Here is a 22,937-nt window from a genome sequence, read left to right as displayed (position 1 = left end):
CTCCTCCACTTGTGGGAGGCGCGCCGCAGCTTAACAAAACGTTGGAAAAAACAGAAGACTAATCGCAAATTACGTACCCGTATAGCCCAACTCACGGAGCAGGCTGCAGCGTATGCTGCCCAGCTCTCCGATTCAAATTGGATAGCCCGCTGCGACGCCGCAGCTCGTCAGATGAGCTCGAAGGGGACATGGCGTCTCTTTCGCAGTCTCATAGATCCCTCTCAAACGAGAGGGGAGACGCAAAAGCAACTCCGGCGAGCTCTGCATGGGTACCAAGGCACGTCGGCACAGCTTGCGGATGCTCTGTGCGATAGATATCTCTGTCGCACGGAGGACCCGACTGGGCCGGCGTACACGTACTCTGGTAAGCCTAACCACGAACTCGATGCCCATTTTCAGTTGCATGACCTTAAAGCTGCCTTAGCTAAAATGCGACGGGGTACGGCTCCAGGGAGGGACCGCATAACAGTGAAACTGTTGGCAAACCTCCCTGACACAGCCTATCTTCATTTATTAGAATACATGAACCACATCTGGGACGGACGTCCGCTCCCTCCCGAGTGGAAAACATCACTTGTGACTTTTATTCCCAAAGCAGGCAAGGTCGTGAATACGGAAAATCTGAGGCCCATATCGCTGACCTCGTGCACGGGCAAGCTTATGGAGACGATGGTACGGGATCGCCTCTCTCCATACCTGGAGAGCAAGGGCTTCTTTGCAGACACCATGTTTGGGTTTCGCCCACATATGTCTGCACAGGACGTCCTTCTCCAGCTGCACAGGGCCGTCATACAACCCACAACTATGCAACACAATGACAAAGCCATCCTCGCCCTTGATCTGAAGGGCGCTTTCGACAATGTTAAACACGATAGCATCCTGGCCAACTTGAGTTCCACCGACTGCGGGGCTAGGACCTTTGCATATATAAGAGATTTCCTCTCTAAACGCCAAGCCCTTCTTCGGATCGAGGACGAGGAATATGGCCCGTACATTATGGGAACACGGGGTACCCCTCAGGGAGCTGTGTTATCACCGCTCCTGTTCAACATTGCTATGATGCGCCTTCCAAACAAATTGGCCCAGGTGGAAGGCATTCAACACGCAGTATATGCCGATGATATTACAATATGGACCACCGAAGGGAGCATTGGGGAAATGCAGGAACGCCTTCAGCGGGCCGCATCCATAGTCGAGGCGTATGCCAACGATTGTGGACTCCAATGTGCTCCAACCAAATCAGAGCTTCTGCATGTTAGAGCGAAGCCAACCGATAAATCAGCCATACACATCTTTCTGTCTGGGGTTCCCATCAGAGAGGTGGAGGAGCTTCGGATTCTCGGCCTGTTCATTCACCACAGACTCAGACCGGACTCCACAATTGCGAAACTCCGGATAGTAGGCGAACAGGTAGGGCGCATGATCCACCGTGTTTCCAACAAGCGGGGCGGTCTGCGGGGCAGGGACGCGCTTCGGCTCGCCCATGCCTTCGTGACTAGCCGGATACTCTACGCCGTCCCATACCTTCGCACTAACAAGCACGAAGACGACAGAATAGATGCCATCATTCGCAAGGCGACTAAGCGAGCTCTGGATCTCCCTGTGGCCACCTCCAACGCCAAACTCAGAGCTTTAGGCGTGCTCAACTCCTACCAGGAGTTGCGGGAGGCCCACCTTGTGAATCAATACACGCGGCTCGTGCAGACGGCTCCCGGGCGCCGCCTGCTAAACCGATTACAGATCCAACACGTTTGCCCTGCAGAGGAGGCGGAGCGTATTCCAGAACTGTGGCGCCATATGCTCTCGGTCTCTCCGCTCCCCAGTAACATGGATACGCACACGCACGAAAGCAGACGAAAAGCGCGGGCTCGGACGCTTGAAAGACAACACGGCTCTCGACCTGGTGTATTCTACGTGGACGTAGCAGGGCCTTCGCCCAAGGGATTTTACACGGCCTCTGTAATTCACCAGGAAAAACACGTCAATGGGCTCTCCTTCCGAGCACAAAATTCAGAGCGAGCTGAGGAAGTAGCGATAGCGCTTGCTGCCGCGGATCCCAATTCGAAAGTCATCATCACGGACTCCCGTAAAGCATGTACTCACTACTTGGCAGGGGAGATATCCCCCTTAGCCGGCCAAATTCTAAAACGGGCTGCCATTGATCCGACCCCGAAACGCATTATATGGGCTCCTGGCCATCAGGGCTTACGAGGTAATGAGGCCGCTGACGCGGCCGCCCGAGCGCTTACCCACCGGGCTCCTCACCCTGGCTCTTATGACTCAGAGGCCAATACACCGCTTCTGCGGTTCAAAGAAATTCTCTCATATTATCGCGACACTCACCGCCTTTTCCCGGCTCCTGCAAAGGGGCTGAGTAAGGCGGATGAGCGAACTCTAAGGCGCCTGCAGACAGGTACTCTACTCTGCCCTGCAATATTAAAGCACTACGATCCAAACACGGATGGGCGGTGCCCACACTGTGGGGAGACCTGCGATATCTTCCACATGGTGTGGGCATGTACTAAAAATCCCGACCTGCCCCCTTCCCCTACCCCTTCACGAGAGGCATGGGAGACTGCCCTCCTCAACTGCTCCTCACTGGAGTCGCAACGGGCTCTGGTGCGACGGGCGCGAGACGGGGCCTCGTCATGCGGTGTCCCGGACTAGGGACGCCGACCATGTAGCGGGGTCATGCTTCGGCCCCCAAACTCTCTTTTTTTTTTTCTTTTATAATAAATGTTTTTTCATCATCGAGCTAGTGGGAACGCTTTGGCTCTTGTAAGCTTATGCCACACGAGGGAAGAAACAAGACGGCTGAACCAGAATCACGGTATATATCTTACAGCGTGACCAAAATCCCGAGGCTAAAAAAAGTCACAGTTTCGCCGCAACGGCGAAGCAATGAATGCGATAGCAACAAATTAGAATGTCACACGAAGAACGGCAAGCAGCTATATACTTGCAAGGCGCCGCTCGAACGCAAAGCACTGGCGAAAAGGACACACACAGGATGACCGCGAACTAAGAACGGCCACAGCTCGACACTTGCAGCGCACTGCTCAAACACAGGGAAAAACACTCGAAAAGAACGCACAGGCACACACAGGACGAGCGCGAACTAGATGTTCCGGTTATTTATTCGTGTTTGATAAGCGCGCACCAACCCAACGCTCTTAGACTTCTTTTTCTTTAAAACTGCGGCGCGTGGAGTGACCCCTCCGCGTCTCCTGCCGCGCGGTGGCGTTCGACGCATCGTTTACTCGGCGTTCCACATCATCAGTGGGTACAGAAATGGGCCACTTTTTATTGCGCCTCTGAAGGAAAATGTAGGGTCGTTGCTTTAAAGCGTGCCCTTCAAGCAATCTCGCGGATGATACTACACATATTGAAGCACCTTCGAGCTCTGCGTGCCGTTAGCTTTAAATGGTGTATATAAATAGCTCGCCGTTGTTATGCTGAACACCCAGTGGCGCGTGGCCGAGTTATTTAAAGCAGCGGGCTGCGGAGCGCGAGGGGTCGAAGGTTCGAACCCCGGTTTCGCGCTTCGCAATTTTTTCTTCAGATTTATTTTTCTTTGCAGCTTTTTTATATATATACATACATACATATACATATCTGGGACATGACAGCGACGGCAACGGCAAAAACCAGCCGAGAATCTCCATATAATTGCTTTCGCAATGAAATTGGCGAAGCTTGCACTAAGCCGCGCAAGGCTTGAAACAGCAAAACTCGATGATTCTGAAGACTCATCTGCTTGCTTCTAGGTTGTTTCTAGGCCTTAGCTAAATGATGCAGGTTGCTTATCGGTTGCTTCTAGGTCGTTGCTAGGCTTTAGCTAGGTGATGCTAGGTCGTTTCAACGCTGATTCTCAGCGGCCAGGGAAAAAGGAGAGCGTCCCGTGGCTCGTGGTGGCGCGATCAAGTGGGAACGCTTTAGCACTTGTAGGCCTATGCCACAGGAGGGAAGAAACGAGACGGCTGAACCAGAATCCCAGTATATATCTTTCACCGTGACCAGTATCCTGAGGCTAAAATTACAGCGCAAACGCACAAGACACCCACGAAGAAAAGAAACGTACGACACAAGCGCTGACTAACAACTCCTTTATTCTTTTATACGCCAATGCACGTGTAAGCCCAAGGCAGACTTGCAGAACATGCGCACACAACAATAGCTCTAAACCAAAACGTGTAACAAGGATGATAGTGTATTAGATAAGCGAAGACATGTCCCTGCGCCCATCATATTCAGATGGGCGCAGGGACAAAGAATGAAGAAGAAGTAAGAAGGGCCGAGAAGTGCGTTTTGCGCTGTAATTTTAGCCTCAGGAATATGTACCAACTAGACGCAAACGTAGTTTTATTTTCGTTACCAGAATCGACGCCAGCAGGGAAAGCGAGCCGTGGCTTCACGTGCCACTGCCAAGCGCCTTCTTTATTTTCTTCTCTTGAGATCGCGCGCTCTCCGGTTTTGTTCGCCGCCTGAACGAAGGCGCTGCAGGGTCTTGGGACAACGCGAGCGCAAGAGTCCGAGAGTGGCTGACGTTCTGCGCATGTGTCCTGGCGGCTCGCAAAATTCTTGGGTCACCAATTCTAAAACTCTCTAGTGTTTCGCCGGAGTTGGGATGTGCGCCACCGGCTTGTACTTCGACATACAGGCCGTGGTAGACCGTGCTCGCGCGATTATCTCTTGAAAGGGATTTATGTACGTCTTGTGCTTTCACCGAAAAGTTTGCGTTGAAGCTATAGACCGCACGAAGGTCACTTTGCTCGCTGCAGTGGCTCCGTCTGTGAAAAGAGTGAACTTCTATTGCCAGAAGAGCTTAAGTACGGGCTAGTTGAAGTAAAAACTGCGACAGTTCGCGCTCGTCCTGCGTATACCTGTGCTTTACGAGAACGGAAATCTGGGCGAGTTTGTAAGAATTCGTCATAGAGCACGTAGCGCAAAAATGCTCTATGAGGAATACCTGTGCGTTCTTTTCGTGCGTCTTTGTGTTTGAGCAGCCCGCTGCAAGTGTCGACCTGTGACAGTTGTTAGTTCGCTCTCGCCTTGTGTGTGTGTTCTTTTCCTGCGTTCTTTGTGCTTGAACAGCGTGCAGCAAGTTTCTAGCTGCTTGCCGTTCCTCGTGCGACATTCCAATTTCTTGCTATCGTATTCTTTACTTCACCCTTGAGGCGAAACTGTGACTTTTTTCATGCTATCTCCACTTGTTCAATTGTGATCGTCTTCTTATACACGTTTCCTGTTCTTTAAAGAGGGAAGGCATTGGGCCGGGCCAATTGCCAGCCAACTCTGCTTGCAGTTAACTTAAGCTTTAAACACGCAAACCTAATAATAATAATAAGACCTTGTAGAGAAGTCAAGTGCAGCAATCACGTTTTAAGTAATGACTGCCGTTAAGAGGTCGTTAATGCGTCGTCTTGGACATGAACAGCTCTGGCAGTATCACTCCTACCTAGGCTTAGATCGTACGTATACATCAACGCATAAGGAAATGGGCAGACGGGTGACCGTTAGCGAAATTGGTAAGCACCGCCCACATAATGCAGCACTCGTGAGTTCGGTTCCTCTTATGGTATTATGTGTCTGACCACTTTCACTTCAATTTACCTAATATGACGACCGTTCAACGAACTATAGCACCTAACTTCGTCGTCTTATTCCCTGAATTTATTGTATATTACTTATAACATTTATGGCGAATACAAAAGTCAAGACCACAGGATCCGATAAATTTTCTCATTCACATTTTTTGTCAATAGCTAATGCTGGCACATAGAAAAATTGTGACCAAATAGATTCCTGTGCTGTTCGTGCGAATTTTTTCGTATTGCTATATTTGCATTTAGCAATGGGACCAAAACAACACGTTCAATGGAGAAAGCTGGCCTTCTGCCTTTTTGGAAAGAGAGAGGGAAGCAAGGCAAGGCAGGGAGGTTAACCAGACGCACGTGCGGTTTGATACCCTGCACGGGGGAAGGGATAAAGGGGTGAAAAGCGAGACAGAATAGCTTCATTTTTGGGTTATGCAACCCCGTATGGGAAAAACAGCCAACGACTTGAAGCTCACAAATGTCTGCTTACTTAGAGATGCGAAGAACAAGTTGAACGATGATGGGGAATAAATCATTTCAGTAAAGCAGTCGGGAGAGATCTAAAGAAAGATTCAGGTTGACAAGTATATATTTTTTTGCTAGGTCCATCGATTGATACCAAATGCATTAGCCAGCCGATAAACCGCTAAGGGACTGATGTGGCCAGCAGCCCACTGCTGCTGACTTTCGTTGTTCATTGTAGAAGATTGTCGTTCTTCAGGGGCGTAGCCATGGGGGGGGGGGGGGGGGGGGGTTGGGGGGGTTCAAACCCCCCCGAAATTTTTCAATTTTGCTTGCGTATATATACACGCACACATACAAACGCACGCACGAACATACATAAAGTATGGTTGAACCCCCCCCCCCCCCGAAAAAAATTTCTGGCTACGCCGCTGTCGTTCTTATTAGAACTCCGTCAAAAGTTAACTACAACGTGTTGTGCGATTTCCAGGAAAGAAAACACTGTTGAACCGCTTGTACGGGCAGGCGAATCCAGGCACACTGACGGCTTTCATGGGGCCATCAGGAGCCGGAAAAACTACGCTGCTCAACATACTTTCTGGTCACTAGTGAGTGCTAACCTCATTCACCTCATTTTAGTTTTTATTTGCGTTGAATATGTCTTAAGAGGTGTAACTATATAACAGAATTCGAAAACAGCAAAACGTTATTGTTTACATTTGGAACGACGGATGAGACAAAAAATGCTGAAAGTTTGCATTAGGTTGCACAAAGCTTGGCAGAGCGAAGCTGGTAGTTCCTCAAGTCTTCTGGCTAACGCCGGTTACTTTCTTTCCATATCATTCTCTTTCTCTCTCTTTCTTTGATTCTCTGTCTTTCTCTCTTTCCTCCTCTTTCTTTCTAAGTTTTACTCTCTCCCCTTCTCCTTTCTCTCTTCTTCATCCTCACTTCCCTTTCCCACTCACTTGCTATACTATACTATACAAAGCTATGCTATCCTCTGCTAGCTTGCCTGGATAGAGGAGTGGTTACGACGCTATCCCGCCAATTTATTAAAGCTTTGCTCAATTACTGGTTACGGCTGTCTAGAAATCTTAATCGCTGCTTGCCACCCGTGTGTCGCCGTCTTCATTTTTAGTGGACCCGCGGTGAGCAGTGGGATTTGCCCAATTTCTGTGGCACATACCCGTTAATGATGATACTTTTTTTGTGGCCATTCCTTTGACCTCAATCTTTAAAAGCTTCACTGTTAAAAGAAAACAAAGTAAAGTATACTTGTTGTCAGTTCTTGTGCAAATATTTTAGGTATAAAGGACTGAGCTTTCGGCTGATTGCTGTGCATTTCGTGCTCTCTAAATGTACAAGCAGGAGTGTTTTTAGAGGATGGTCATTTCGAAGTCATCCCTACAGATTTTATAATTGCGAAATTCTTGCGAGGATTTTCTTTTTCTCTACTTAGCTCGAAAAGAAGTTGAACACAAAAAGTCTCGATGTATTGAACAAGAAAAAGTACTGAGGCATGATAACAGAAACGAGGGTTCTAACTGCACCATGCTTGAGTTTATAGTAATTATTAAGTGCTATACAGGGCGCTGAATCATTGATAATAGCAGATGAATGTTAAGAAAAGAAAGCGAAGACGCGTAAAGTATGCACATGCACGCAGGATACGAAAGTCGTACTGAGCAGTAATGTCTTATAGGTAACATTCACAGTGCCATAACAAAAAGCAGCTATGGCTTTGCCACAGTCTGGTTCCTTGCTTGATAGAAGTGTTATTTAATTACGCAGTGACAAGGGTTACAAAGGTGAAGTTCTAGTAAACGGCTACGTGCGAGAGGCGAAGTTATTCAACCTGCAGAGCTCCTACGTGATGCAAGATGACTGTCTTCTCGGATACCTGACAGTGCGGGAGACCCTCACCATGAGCGTTGAGCTTCGAACACCAACGTGCGGACGGAGAAAGATATCAGAGCTTGTAAGTTTGATCATCTTGAGGGAACAATAAACGGGACTAATTGCTTGTATGTGTCATGGCGCGGCAGAGCGGATGTCCGCGTTCTGCACGCCTAGCTTGTTTCGATGGTGAATACCTACCAGGTAGCCAAACGTTCTGTCATTCAAATGTTTCACTGTGTCGATTACTGACGTGATGGCTTAACCTGGCCTGTTAATAATGCAGCATAGAATAAGACTGGTCGCCTAACAAGGTGTTATCTTGCTCGTTCACTCGTTCTGCTTGATAAAACTGTCATTCGTTCGCGCCTGTCAACTCAGACATGCACACAGCTGTTGAGTCATGTCTGCATGTTCTTTTTTTTTTTTTTGCTATGGGAGGGCAAGTTACCTCTTAAGAGCGCAAGTCACTGTGAAGCCACAATTTGTGCCGCACGCGCTTACATCGAATACCACTTGCAGAAACCTGTGCGCTCCCCAATTAAAGCAGCTTTTCCCCTAATATAGTCTTTTTCCTAACATTAAAGGGAGACAATCAGGGAGTGTTCTGCATGACAGTGTGCAACAACAACTCAGATGTAGATGGAACGAAGACAACGCTGCAGTTACTTCGCGCCAGCTTCAACAATTTGACATCACTTCCGACACTTATCTTTCGGTAACATACTTCCTGCCCTAGTTTAACGACCGGTTTCCGTTTCTGATCTTATGCTCTTATAGTTGACAAATAGCCATTATAGTTTGCTCATTTCCGGCCTGCACTGCTCACCGGTCTACAGCACTTTCACTTTGCTGTTGGTTAGAGCATAAATAAGGAAAGCTTCTTGTTGAGACTAGTTGAGTTCGTTGAGAAATCGCCACCGTCAACATATAACTTGACAGAAAGTCAGTGGAAAAGACTATGGAAGCCATTGTATTAATTAGGGTGTTGTCAGGAAGTGCAAAAATAATACGACTGTCAAACGACGTTTTTTTTTTTAAATGTTTGCACAACATATCACTGCCGCAGGTGGAAGACGCCCTAGACTTGTGGGGCTTGCAGGGCTGCGCGAACACACTGGCGAGATCTCTCTCTGGTGGAGAAAGGAAGCGCCTGATGATTGCGCAGGAGCTGATGAGCGACGTACCAGTGGTTTTTCTCGATGAACCTACGAGGTAATACACGCACCGCTAATGCCTTCGCGGCATTTGTTGGGGCGAAAGCCTTATGTACAGTCGCGCTCAATATGACTTGCCACACGGGAGCGCGTGGCCTCGCGAGTCAAAGGCTGTTCATGGCTTCCACAACTAAACACTGTTCTCTCACTTGGGGATGATCTCAAATAAGAAAGTATTATTTATTTGGGGAAATGAGAACAAGTTGAAGCCATGCGCAGTCTTTGAACTCAAGAGGCCACGCGCTTCCGTGCTGCAAGTCATATTGAGCGCGACTGTAAATCTCGTGCAAAATTGGCCTTGAGAGAAAAGAAGGCGCCCACACCAAATCGAACAAAGCACGTGACCACTCAAGCGTGGCTAAAGGAGCGCGTGGCGCATGACGCTCTTTACCTGTGCTTCTTCGTCCTTCTTTCGGTGTTTTAGGCGTCTAGTTTTTTTCCCTCATTATAATGAAATACTCTCACTATTTCAGCATGACGCTTCACGAATCACATGATGCAAAAATTTTTAGAATCCGTCAAGTACAAGCGGTGTTACAGGGATTTGTCGCACGCTTCAAGCGCTTTCTCTCTCCTCTCGTACCAGCGAGCGCGCTGAAAGCTACGCAGGAAGAGGGATGACAAGGGGGTAAGAAGATGCGTACCTTCTTCAGCGTGCGTCATGATATTGAACACTTTCTTTTCTTTTTTTTTTCTTCGAACGCGCGGCTTACTTTCAGTGTGATCGCGAGCGCGCCTGCGGGCAAGTGACGGCATCTCGCGGCGGCCACGGTAACTATGCAGCTAACGATGCTCAAATCAGCCAACGGCAGCGGACTTCGGCATGTGGTGCAATAATTTGGGTATATGGCATCATTTGTAGAGAGAAGAAGGAGCGATTTCTAGCTGGCTTTGAGAACTAATTGTAAATTTCAGGCCGCGTGCTGCGCTATAACATTTGGCTCGCGTGATTTCGGGAGCCTCGACTACCGATCAGCAGCGTTTTCTAACCATGCCCAAAAAGTGTTGCAGGGCCCCTTTAATAAAACACACACAGGGTCCCTTGGGCACTCGCCTAAGATGACTCGAAGGCGAAAGCCACCTTCTTTTTATTCTTCTCAGTCGATGCATTGATCGATGCAAACCAAAACCGCAATATGATTATGAGAGACGTCGTAGTGGAGGGCTCGGCAAATTTCGTCCACATGAATCTAAGTACACGGGCCTCGAGCATTTGTGCCTCCATCGAAAATGCGGCCGCCGCGGCCGGGATTCGATCTCGCGACCTGCGGGTCAGCAGTCGAGCACCATAACCACTAGACCACCGTGGCGGGTAATCTGTCGATCGCAGTCAGGCACTAAAGGAAATTGGCCTTTTAGAAACGAGTTTTCAAAAATAGCTCGAGATTTAAAGGGATATAGATGTGTGAGCTCAATGCTGGAATTCAAAGCAAAGAACATTAGTTGACCCACTCCATTGAGAACCTCAGGTACGGCAATGCTGATGATGATGAACAAACTTTATTTAATTAGCAGATAGATTCTCCACCCCCTTTCGGGGGGGGGGGGCAACTTAGACGTCGGCCATGATCCCGTGGGCCCTGGCGGCGTCTTCGTACTAAGCGTGCTTGTAATTGTGAGTCGGAGCTGAGGAGCGCGGCCTTCCACCCGCGCCCGTCTGGAAATTCGCCCCTCATGGGAGCCTCCGGGCACGCCCAGAGCATGTGGCTCAAGTCCTCCCTGTTATTGCAAAACTTGCACTTGTCCGAATAAAGTTCCGGTGCGCAGTGGTTCATCGTTACCGGACTAGGGAATGTATGTGTCCGAAGTAGGCGCCACACCACCTCCTGTCCTTTGTTCAATGACGCGTGTGCTGGAGGATAAGTTTTCCTGCTTAGCCTATAATGCTGCGCGATTTATCTGTAATTGGTCATCCTTTCAAACCTTCCTCCCAGCTCGAACACGGCAATCCGTGTTCGGTCTGTGCTCGGTCTGTGAGTCCTCGAGCTGTCTGGTGTGCAGCCTCATTGCCAGGCAAAGAGGAGTGAGCGGGTTGGTTGGTTGGTTGAAAAACTTTATTTGGATCCTGCAAGTGAGCGGGTGCCCAGATTATATCCATTGTTCGCTAGTCTTTGTGTTCAGCCGATATTCTTAGTGCGATTTTTTTATGTAAGCCCTCGTGCAATTTCTCACTGCCGTCTGCGAGTCGCTAATGCTACATTTTATTTTTTCACTACATGCCTTAAAAAGTTAGGCAAAATACATGCGTATTTGGCATTACACCAGACTTGTAGTGCACCACTAAACGAATGAAAATTAACAGGTAACCTAAAGAGACCAAGGTGAACCTTCACTGTTTCACGATCTTCAGGCTCAGGTGCCTCGTGAAACAATATGCGGCGCCAAGAAGCTTAGTCGAACAAGGTGGTGATCCGTGGTATGCAGTGTCCCGGGAGACTGCATTCAGCAGTACGACGATACGTGTTTTTTTTTCTGTTTTGCTGACGCCCCGGGCATCCATGGGTGCCGCAGTGCTGCAGCTGACCTCCCAAGGGGGGAGGGTGGGGGAGCCCTCCCTTAAATATTGGAGGGGGGCCGGGACCCTTGGGCGCCCCCTGACTTTAAGCCCTGCATGTTACCCCCTCTGTAACTATTGAAGACGAAAGGCTGCTGTACACTTAATAATGAATTAAATTATACGATCGGGACCAGACTTCTTGGACAACATGAGCCATAGTGAGAGAGACAGGCATTATACTACCTCGACGTTCTCAGTCAGTCAGATTCCTTATTAAACTCTCCTTTTCATACCATGAACTGTCATTCGCTCGTTCCTAAGGATAACGAACAGACGCTGTTCTCTGAGTGGCAGGCTGATGGTTCTCAGCCTGCTCTCTTCGTGTTTCATCTTGGTCCTTCATACCCGTCTTTCATATCTAATAATAATAATAATAAATAACAATTATAATGTTATTTAATTTTTATTTATGGTCAGTTTACTCTCGCAAGTTATTGCAATGGAGTTTTATGGCTTCTTCAGTTCCTAGTAGCCCCATCTTCTCTAGTGTAACGCTTTCAATCACTCTTAGCGTGAGAAAAACGCTTACATAACTGTGATTTACCTTTCTCGGCAATTCATTAAGTTTTGGTTGTGGTGTGCAGCGGACTCGACAGTTGCTCGGCGCTTCGCTGTGTGCGGGTGCTGAGAACACTTGCCGACAATGGGCGCACGGTACTGTGCTCGCTGCACAACCCCAGCGCGAGCGTCTTCTCGCAGTTTGACAGGGTAAGCACTTTTGACACAGAAATGTGGAAGAATGAGATCTATCGATTAGAGCGCTGCACGGGCCGTGATTCTCGGCCCGGGCCCGGCCCGAGCCCGGCACTCGTTGAAGTTTACACGCCCGAACCCGGCCCGGTGATGCAAAAGCCAGACCCAGGCCCGGCCCGAAGCCGAGAAAAAATTTCACCTACTCGGCCCGGCCTGGCCCCAGAGCAGATCGGGTCCGACAGGGGCCCGAGCCAATAATCTAGGTGGTGGTGCCCGAACATGGAATCGACAGCAAAGCGTTTTAAGTAGAAAAAATGTTCGTTTTGTTGGCGCATGCTACGCTAACAATTATGCTTTAATCTGGAGTAATTCCTTGTACAAAAGGGTCTCACTGGGGTAACAGTTGACCGGACATACTGGGTACGATGGACTGTGTGTTATTCGGTAGCGGTATACCGTGCATATTTTTGCTACAAATACAATGGGAATCATAAAGAACGTTTGGTAACAGATATTGTAGCAAGAAAAGTGATTTGCAGCATGAGTTCAATTTCAACAGGGAGCGCAGTACGTACAGAGGAGACAAAGAACAAAACCCTCTCTTCCCTCTGTTTTTATTGCGCTCTCTATTGAAATTTAAAGCATGCTGTAGCATCAAACCCAATCGTGCATCATTTTAGATATGTAGCCCTTGTCTTCAGCATAGTAGCACCTTACCACGGCAAGAGAATTACAGGAAAAAAGCCAAATGTATTACTTTTTTTGTAATTACCGTCATCCCTCGTGCTGAGGGACTGATCTTGCTATTTCGTGGGGTAATGGCAGAACAGAAAAAAAAGATTAAATTAAAACACCGTCTACATAATACGGGCTTAAGCTGCTTCTCTGATTATGTGCGATGTAGAGCGGTGAGAGCGAAAAAAGAAAGAACATTCTGAAAGGGGGATTGAATTTCATTGAACGATGCTAACTTTCTTCACCAGCGATGAGGGTGACATGGGAAGTTCAATCTTTATTTTCACTGTAAACAAGAATTAAAAAAATTTAAGTATATAAGTCCTGAGTGGATAAACTTCTTTCCATACCATGCAGAAACTCTTCGCTTTTCATCCTGACTAGGAAAGTGAACTTGATGAATTCGTTTTCCTAAAGCTAATCACAACATTTTCAATATTCATTTCACAGCTATATATGCTTTCCGATGGAATGTGCATTTATAGTGGCCTCACGGAGCGTCTGGTTCCGTTTCTCAACTCTATGAATCTGCACTGCCTGACTTTCAGTAGTCCGTCTGACTTTCGTAAGTACAAATGTTGCGCAGATCTTGAAATCCTATTCCATCATGTGCTGAGGACTCCAGATGTTTTGACGCGTCCTCATTGCGCAGTCACAGAAGTTGCCTCTGGCGGCCACGGAGAGCTGACAGTGAAGCTGTCAAGCTTATTTATTCCTGAAGGCTGTCCCGTGAGCAGCGAAAAGGAGCGTGATGATCAGGGCATGGTGACCATCTACGGTGGACGGCTCATGACCCACAAGGTTTCTTTACAACGCCAGTTTTCACCGTTTATATGTGTTTCGTGCAAAAGAATTCCGATAACGTTTATAGCTCACAGTACTAATTCTTGCAAACTTCACTTGCTGCGCAACCAGCAGGAAAAAAGGAAGGAGACAGGAAAGAGCGCAGTCTGCGCTCTTTCCTGTCTCCCTCCTTCTTTCCTGCTGGTTGCGCAGCAAGTCGAGTTTACAAATATGAACCAACTAATCTGCAAAGAAGTATTGCTGCAACCTAATTCTTGCAAAGGTTCACGTTTACGAAATTATCCCGCTGTTGTGCTCTTGTTACACAATAATGAGAAACTAAATGACATCATTGCACAAAGATTTTCATCTTTTCTCACGAAAGTTCATAGCACTAAATTCTTTTTAAAAAATATTAAAAGGCAAAATGACGCCTTCAAACTTTCCCTTGTTACTCGAGCATGCCAACAACTGCTAATCAACTAGGGAATTTCCGTCAGTGTCAGAAATCATGTCATGACACTATGGTATTATTATATGGACAAAATATACGGAGATGTTAGCACAGAAATCGTTCGCCGACTACACTTTGGCATTTGTGTATGTGGAACATAGAACGCACAGTGTTCGAAATAACGTGGGAAATTGGTCACTTATTTGACATAGTGTCCGTGTCTTTTTTTTTTTTATTCGAGTTTAGAAGTAGTTCTCGCTCTCATGTATTTACTGATTATCTATACAGCTAGCATTATATTGGTTTTAAAGACATTTGGTTCAACATTTCTGTTATAGCTACACCAGGGGTCGGTATTAATGCGACAAAACTCATACGAGAGATATCGTTCACTCCTCATTTACAAAGCATCATGGGTAAGTCGTGTTCAATATCGCTTCTTCACTCCTTACAGGAACGTAATAAGGAGAGACGACGACACGAAGTTCACGCAAATGGGACAAAGGCCCTCCAACTATTTATGACGCTCATGAAGAGGTTTTTATATTGCCGTATGAGAGACAAGGTGAGGTTTCAGCTAACCTTGTGCAAGATTTTTACTTACGTCGCAATGCTTTCCGACTGCAGTTAAATAATACATATGATAATGTTAGCGAGACGGTGATAGCTTAGGAAAATTCGAGCATTTGGGGTGAAGTTGAACGACTGCAATATTAGCAATCATTTATCCACCGTGAGCTAAAATTAGCTAGCACTTGCCAATATTTGAGATGATTCGCGGTCACTGACCAAGTCGGAAGAGATGATCTGACGTCTCGGAACCGCATACGGGTTCCTTGTTCACTGAGCAGGACTCGAAGTCATTGTCAATTATATAGGCAAAACGTGACGTGACGAGCATGCGTAGACGGCAGGCATAGTTCCTGGTGTCCTGTTCAATGTAGCTGTCGTCGACTGAATGATTAGTGATTCCAGAAGCCAGCGTGATGACACGTTCTTTTCCTTGGCGACGATGGCGGCGTTATCCCAGTCAATGGTATGATCATGTGCATGCGCATGCTCACCGATAGCGTTTGTCATGTGATTGTTTTTAGTCACGTCACGTTGGTGCTCTTTGAGGCGTCGAGAAAACTTTCCTGTTTCGCCAATATACACTTCACGGCAATCAGTGCACGGTATCTTATACACAACACCTGGAAACGATTCACTTGGCGCATTGCTCACGTCCCGACCAGCAAGCTCCGGAACCAGCTCGTCAATGTGAAAGACAGACTGCCAAGTGAATCGTTTCCAGGTGTCGTGTATACGATACCGTGCGCGGATTGCCGTGAAGTGTATATTGGCAAAACAGGAAAGTTTTCTCGACGCCTCAAAGAGCACCAACGTGACGTGACTAAAAACAATCACATGACAAACGCCATCGCTGAGCATGCGCATGCGCATGCACATGATCATGCCATTGACTGGGATAACGCTGCCATCGTCGCCAAGGAAAAGAACGTGTTATAACGCCGGCTTCTGGAATCACTAATCATTCAGTCGACGCCAGCTACAATGAACAGGACACCAGGAACGATGCCTGCCGTCTACGCATGCTCGTTGCGTCACGTTCTGCCTATATAATTGACAACGACTTCGAGTGCTGCTCAGTCAACAAGGAACCCGTATTCGGTTCCGAAACGTCAGATCATCTCTTCCGACTTGGTCAGTGACCATGAATCATCTCATCCAATGCCTGACCAGACGAACTTTCGTCGAACTCTTGACTACGTTGCCAATAATTGTAACTTTGGAGGAGTGCTTGTGGCATGCAAGCAAATACGGTAGTCGAAGTCACGTGATTAAGTGAGGCGATATGTTTAACAGCACTGCCATTCGGTATTGGCCCACATTTTTCGTCAGAAGTCATACTCCGTGGTTGAAAGAGAAGAAGGAAGTGTAGAAAAAAAAAGAGGAAGAAGCAAGTCTTCAAATAAGACTGGTAGACTGTGTTGTTTTATTAGAACATGAATATCGATTGCCAGCAAATATCCACACTGCCAGCTTGCATGCTCGCTTTCCATTTGATATTCTAGTTTTGAACATTTTCTGTAGCTTTCTATATGTCCCCGCTGAGTTTCATTATCTGATCCGATGTGCGTAATCTACTATTGTTGAGGGTGGCGAACGAACAATCTCAGCAAATTTCTGATTGCAGCAGGTCCTTTTTTTTAAATATTGCAAATGAGTTTTGTGGAATTCCGCAAGGTGGCGGAAGGGAACACAATAAATTAAAGGTGTGTAACACCAAAATCAAACGGTAACCTGACACAAAACTGACTACGTTGTGAGCTTTGAGTGCTTTCAAGGAATGCTGTGACGAATTTTGACAGAGAGCAGGCGAGTTCTACCCACGCATAAAGGGAGCAGCTGGCATAGAGAATTGCTGCGATCATAACGTGTAAAAAAATTCCAATGTAATAGTAGACCCTTCCCTGTTGGTAGACTTTCCAAACACACAACTTGCCTGGTTTTCTTTGCGACTGTACCATGTAGCACCAGTACTAACATTACATATACATGAAAAGGAACCATCATATTTTATATTCACCAGTGATTATTAAGATCTTATTTGGAGTGTTCTGAAACCTTGGCGTATGAGTAGTATATTTTTTCGAACACAGACCTGTATCTTCAAGGCCTATTCCTGGCCACAATGTCGAATGAAACGTTCGTCTTTGTTCGTGTACGTATCTATCTATCTATCTATCTATCTATCTATCTATCTATCTATCTATCTATCTATCTATCTATCTATCTATCTATCTATCTATCTATCTATCTATCTATCTATCTATCTATCTATCTATCTATCTATCTATCTATCTATCTATCTATCTATCTATCTATCTATCTATCTATCTATCTATCTATCTATCTATCTATCTATCTATCTATCTATCTATCTATCTATCTATCTATCTATCTATCTATCTATCTATCTATCTATCTATCTATCTATCTATCTATCTATCTTTATAATGTCGATGACCATTACGGTTTCAAGTTGTTTCAAAAGCAATTTTTATATTTACTCGAACAGATCACATCTATTGCTCGAGTGGGTGCGAGCTTGTACTTCGCCTTGCTAGTGAGCGTCGCGTGCTACTGCTCAGGAAACCGGACAGAGCGAGTCCGTGACACAGTTGCCATGTACTTTGCGATCCTGTTCATGCTACTGTTCCAGTCTGTAACTCCCATTCTGCTGACATGTGAGTGCGTTATGTTTCATTGTTCTTATTCAAATATATGGCTGTCGAGGACACTCTCCCATATTTTAAATAGACAGAAAATAATGCAGAACGTATAAATTCTACGCTAACCTAGCGTATCGTGTCTTGTGGCTTGTTACCAAGACTCTGACTACAGTGGCGGCAACGTATTTATTTTGATTCCATCACTTTCAGTTCCCTTGGAAATTAAGGTCCTTCTAAAAGAACAACGAAATTGCTGCTACAGTACAAGCTTGTACTTCACTGCAAGGATAATTGCTGAACTTCCCTTTCACGGTGAGTACGAGCTCACTGGGAGGTTATTAGTAAAGGCCCGAACACACGTACGCGTTGCAGCGCGTCAACGCGTGACTTTTTGAGGCGGCGCCGCGCCCTCTCCCTATGGGGAGAGAGGGCGCACGGCTACGCGCAGCTGCGCGCCCTCCCTCTCCATAGGGAGAGGGCGCAGCGCCGCGTCAAAAAGTCACGCGTTGACGCGCTGCAATGCGTACGTGTGTTCGGGCCTTAAGTCTTACGGTATCTTTGAAAGACGTCTTGTACACTGTGACACCTGCTTTTTGCAGACGGAGTTAAGGAATAACAGCAATGCATTAGCTCTGGCCTATACGCATTCCACGTGTGTCAACCCCTTCAGCTATCGACTGGTGCCGCTACCTGAAGGTCGCGGGATCGAATCCCGGCCGCGGCGGCTGCATTTTCGATGGAGGCGAAAATGTCTGAGGCCCGTGTACTTAGATTTAGGTGCACGTTAAAGAACCACAGGTGGTCAAAATTTCCGGAGCCCTCCACTACGGCGTCTCTCATAATCATATCGTGGTTCTGGGACGTTAAACCCCAGATATTATTATTATATGGTGCCGCTACCTATTAGAGAATCGAATAAGTGACGGAGATTGAACAAAACCTACGAGTCCCCACCTGCGTACCTAGCCCGATTATTGTACCCAACATTTTATCCAGCACTCATACAAGTGTACGTCTAGACACAAGTTTGATAACTAACTCACGAGCACAGTGCCCATATTATGACTGGGTCAAAATACAGCGTCTATTTCTTTTTCTCACAATAATGAAGCTCATGAGGTTTAAACAAAATCAGAGGACTCAACCATGACGATCCTTACAGCATAAATGTTGCTTTAAGTAAGCTTCAGTGCTTCCAATTCTTAGCTAAACACCACTAAATGCCGGAACGCAATTTCGGGAATGAAACAAATGAAAATTTACGTCAAGTTGCGTAAAGACAATGATACGTGTCTTTCCGTATAGATACGCAACTTAATGCACACTCAACAACGGTTTTTTCTATCTCGCTATACATAATTGCTTTTAAGAATGGCTGTAAACGTAAGGGCTCGCTATGATTTTCTCTATTCAACACAATGCTTTGCTGCCTCTTTTAAGGTGAAACGTTTATATAGTTTTAGATTCGAGTGATTAGGTAACCCTTATGATATATTTGCAGATCGGCTGTACCCTTCTTATGATGACCATCGTGCACTGGACGACTTGCCAACCGATGGAATTCTCTCGGATAGCGATCGTCGTGCTGTTTGCCATCGCATTCTGTTCTGCCTCCGAAGGCATCAGCTACGTGATATCGACACTCTTTAGTCTCGAGGTAATTGAACAATGCAACGAAAACAAGAAGGGAAGAAAAATTATTCGCGCCGTAATCATTGTTGTAGTCGACGTCACGTTGTCAAATTTGTATTGTCACTCTGTTTGTTATGTGGCGTGCAATGTTATGTTCTGCACCCACGTCTCGACTCGACTTTTCAGTTTTATGTTTCGGCATGTTAAAAAAAAAAAACAAAAAAAACGCCAGGCCTGCGCGGAAAGCGCAGCACAGTCACAGCGAAAGCTGGAAGAGCGGCATTTCTAGAGCCCATTATAAACTCTCTTGTGGCTACTAATACATTAGCAACGTACCCACTACGGCACAAATCATAATTTTTGGGAAGTTGGGAAGCACCCACCACGACATTATTCGTTATTCTGCGGAGAAGTGAGGTACCATCTGTAAGGCATTATGTGCATTTTCTGGATGCGACGGTTGATGACGATGAAGAATTATGGCTGGGCCAATTCTTATGGGTTGGAAGCTTTAAACGACCCACTAGTTACGTAATTCATATTGTGTGACGCCCGGTCGTTATTTAACTGTCCCATCACGCTTTATAACATACGTTAACCGGAGAAACGGAGAGCGAGAGAGAGAGAGGGAGAGAGAATTAACTTTATTGAGACCCTGAGGAAGTGAATCATGGGAGCCTTATGGGCTTCCTTGGCGACCAGTAGAAGTGCACTTGCGAGGAACCCTGTACGCTATAAGTCATCATATTTTTTGTGAATTAGGGAAGCAGCCACTATGCAATTTTTGGTCATTCAGCGGAGAACGGTGGTACTCGCTAAACACCTGTAAGGCATTATGTGCACTTTGTTGATGCTGTGGCTGATGACGATGAATTATCGCAGAGGCCTTTGTAATGGGTTGGAAGCATTCAACAACCCACTTGTTGCGCAATTCGCGTTGTGTGACGCCTGGTTACAGAATTCGCGTTTCTGTGACACCTGGTTGTTATTTTACTGTTCTACCACACTACATTACATATGTTAATCTGGTTCCTTCGCGACATGAAGCCTGTACAGGGTCATTTTGCAACGCAGTTTCAAGCACCGGTATGGCTCAGATGTAGAACACTGGGCTCCCACGCAGAGGGCCCAGGTTCGAACCTCGTTCCATCTTGGAAATGTTTTCTTATTACCTTTCTTTTCTTATTTCGTGCGATAGCGGTTACGGACACCGGCGGCGGCGGCGGACAACTACGGCGCCGAAACGGCCGTTGAAAGGATCTCATAACAGCTTTCGCTGTAAAATCCATCATCGACAGCATGAGGAGAGCGCACCTTACGTTGCAAGATAATTTCTGTAGCAATATATAATTTCTTCTTTACGGTGTAGTGGATTATTGAAAGATAACTGCGGCGAGAATATTATTTCGCACATAGAACTTGAAGGCTTAAACGGCTAAATTAATCTTGATTGTACATCCGATTACCGGTGAGAACTAGGAAATTCTTGCATCATGTTGCTGTGAAAGGTTAATGTAATAATAAATTTGGGCGTATGATATCATCTCACGCACGTCTACATAGGTTCTAAAAGGGGTTACATGAGTGTCGTCGATAGGTGCTCGGGTGTGCTTCCCAGAGAGCTCACTGCTGTATGTATGTATGTATGTATGTATGTATGTATGTATGTATGTATGTATGTATGTATGTATGTATGTATGTATGTATGTATGTATGTATGTATGTTCTTACAGAAAGATGGAGCTCACTCAGACTCACTCAAGAAGTATCTTTTGCACTTAGGGCTCGCTGGGACTCAGACTCACAAATATTTTTGTCAACCGGACTCACTCGGACTCAGACTCACTAAAACTTTCCTCAGCTGGACTCACTCGAACTCAAACTCACCAAAATATGACTCACCCGGATTCACTCAGACTCACGGCCCGATCTGAGTCTCAATGAGACTGAGTGAGTCGACTCAAGAGTGAGTTTGCCAACCTATGCTCAGAATACAGAATACTTTTTCTGTCCAAAGGGAGAAGTAATAAAATGAAATGCAGGAAGGCCAACCAGTATTATGAAATCCGGTCTGCTACGCTACACTAAGAGGAGTGGGAAAGGGAAAGAAAGATGGAAAGGAAAGTGGAGAGGAGAGCAGGTGTGCGGAAAAAGAAGTGCGAATCAGGAGTACTATCGCCCATCCAATAGGCCATTGCCATGCAAAAAGTTCAATGAGGCCAGAACTGTAGCGTACGGTCATGTTCTGAACTTTTAGTAAGCACGGAGGTGAACGGAAATTCGAAATGGCGGAGCATCGATGGAGGTGGCGGTAGTTAATGTGTTAGCTGGAACAACTTTGCAAGCCTCAGGTTAAAACGGTGACATAGAAAGCTCTTGCGAAAGCAAATATAACTTTTTTTTTTTTTTTCAAAGATTAGCTCGTTTAACGTAGGGCATGACAGTCGACTCTGCAAACGCTTACCGCCTTTTATTCCCTTGACGCAGACGGTGGTGTTCGTGGCGTCACCGCTGTGCTCACCGTTGATCGTGTTCAGCGGCTTTTACGTCAAGCCCCAGCACCTGCTCCCGGTGGTCGCGTGGCTCCCGAGCGTGTCGCACATGTTCTACGCACACCGGGCGATCATGTTCGCATTGTACGGTGGTGGACGCGGCGAGCTCGACTGCGACGATTCCACAGACGCCGGCATTTGCGTACCAGTAGACGGATATTACGTGCTCGAAGTGATAGACGCGAGCGACGTGAATTTGTTCGTTGACTTCGGAGCGATATTGGCGTTAGACGTCTTCTGGAAGTTAATTGCTTTCTGTCTCCTCAAGTGGAGGCTCTGGCGGAAGCGATGAACCTGCGTCTCGTACGGAGCCCTCGGAGGAATGCGAATGAATGAGCAACTAGAGTTAATATGTCACGGGCACACATCACTGCTACTTGGCACCAGAAAAAGCACACGGAAATGAAAATGGCTGATCGAACAGGAAACTTCACGGTGACTTTTTATGCACGTGTTATCAACATAACGAAATGAGCGAAGACACAGGGGGCGCTATATTGCCGGTGCTTGCGAACTTGAAAGTTCTTGAGGAGCACACAAGTACCACGTTGCAAAAGAACAGCCGTTTTCTCTGTGAGTTCAATACTGCTAGTTTGAACCCATTCACACTAATAAGAAGCGTACAGGGTCAAAAAGTTTACATTAGATACGTGTGAAATTTGATTAGCTCTGTTTACAGTGAGGAATTGGCATGCGCGGTTACATAGGAGCCAACAGAGCGAGACAACCAAAAAGCGACACAAGACGGGTGCTTACTAAAACTTCCTTATTAGAAGTTGACTGTTAGAAGATGACGCCGGCTTACAGAAACAATAGCAGACAATACAACAAGAATGCAGTGAACATTAAAGGGCCCCTAAACAACATACAAATAACAAAATACAAATAAAAATACAAATAACAAGGGCTTTATTCTCTCCTATAGCGTTTTCCTGTCTTTTCGGCACAATTTGTGACGCCAGCTCACGTGACAGTTCACGTGACATTCTGACGAAATAAGCTCTTGATTGATCAATATACGACGGTATTAGTTGTGAATGGCCTCCTACCATGATTTGCCATGCAGTCGCCTTGAAGAAATAAATGGTGCGCTGAAAAAAGAAATTAAAACTCAGGTTGTTTG

The 22,937-nt window shown here is 46.4% G+C and overlaps 3 protein-coding genes across 3 annotated transcripts; all 3 read left to right on the top strand.

Annotated features, from left to right (window-relative positions):
- The first annotated feature begins 648 nt into the window (after positions 1-648).
- On the top strand, positions 649-2,679 carry LOC119393377 (uncharacterized). Its single transcript, XM_049416227.1, has one exon. The coding sequence runs from the start codon at positions 661-663 to the stop codon at positions 2,665-2,667; it is 2,007 nt and encodes a 668-aa protein (XP_049272184.1). The 5' UTR covers positions 649-660; the 3' UTR covers positions 2,668-2,679.
- A 1,166-nt stretch (positions 2,680-3,845) lies between these two features.
- On the top strand, positions 3,846-18,246 carry LOC119393962 (ATP-binding cassette sub-family G member 1-like). Its single transcript, XM_049415879.1, has 11 exons — positions 3,846-3,924; positions 6,550-6,667; positions 7,851-8,037; positions 9,025-9,170; positions 12,314-12,437; positions 13,608-13,722; positions 13,810-13,958; positions 14,849-14,959; positions 17,477-17,645; positions 17,841-17,942; positions 18,230-18,246. The coding sequence occupies exons 1-11, from the start codon at positions 3,846-3,848 to the stop codon at positions 18,244-18,246; spliced, it is 1,317 nt and encodes a 438-aa protein (XP_049271836.1).
- An 890-nt stretch (positions 18,247-19,136) lies between these two features.
- LOC125756209 (ABC transporter ATP-binding protein/permease wht-1-like) lies at positions 19,137-22,363 on the top strand. Its single transcript, XM_049416228.1, has 2 exons — positions 19,137-19,287; positions 21,750-22,363. Exons 1-2 carry the CDS (start codon positions 19,150-19,152, stop codon positions 22,104-22,106), a joined length of 495 nt encoding a protein of 164 aa, XP_049272185.1. The 5' UTR covers positions 19,137-19,149; the 3' UTR covers positions 22,107-22,363.
- The last annotated feature ends 574 nt before the right edge of the window (positions 22,364-22,937 follow it).

This window comes from Rhipicephalus sanguineus, chromosome 5 (genome assembly GCF_013339695.2).
Source record: "Rhipicephalus sanguineus isolate Rsan-2018 chromosome 5, BIME_Rsan_1.4, whole genome shotgun sequence".
Classification (NCBI taxonomy): domain Eukaryota; kingdom Metazoa; phylum Arthropoda; class Arachnida; order Ixodida; family Ixodidae; genus Rhipicephalus; species Rhipicephalus sanguineus.
This window is presented reverse-complemented; position numbering and strand designations above follow the sequence as displayed.

Excerpts from the sequence above, each read along its gene's own strand:
- LOC119393962 (XM_049415879.1), top strand. The coding sequence starts at position 3,846 with ATGCTAGGTCGTTTCAACGCTGATTCTCAGCGGCCAGGGAAAAAGGAG. Across the intron at positions 12,438-13,607 it reads TCTTCTCGCAGTTTGACAGG|CTATATATGCTTTCCGATGG; the intron begins GTAAGCACTTTT and ends TTCATTTCACAG. Across the intron at positions 13,959-14,848 it reads GACGGCTCATGACCCACAAG|GAACGTAATAAGGAGAGACG; the intron begins GTTTCTTTACAA and ends CACTCCTTACAG.
- LOC125756209 (XM_049416228.1), top strand. The coding sequence starts at position 19,150 with ATGATGACCATCGTGCACTGGACGACTTGCCAACCGATGGAATTCTCT. Across the intron at positions 19,288-21,749 it reads CGACACTCTTTAGTCTCGAG|ACGGTGGTGTTCGTGGCGTC; the intron begins GTAATTGAACAA and ends CCCTTGACGCAG.
- LOC119393377 (XM_049416227.1), top strand. The coding sequence starts at position 661 with ATGGAGACGATGGTACGGGATCGCCTCTCTCCATACCTGGAGAGCAAG.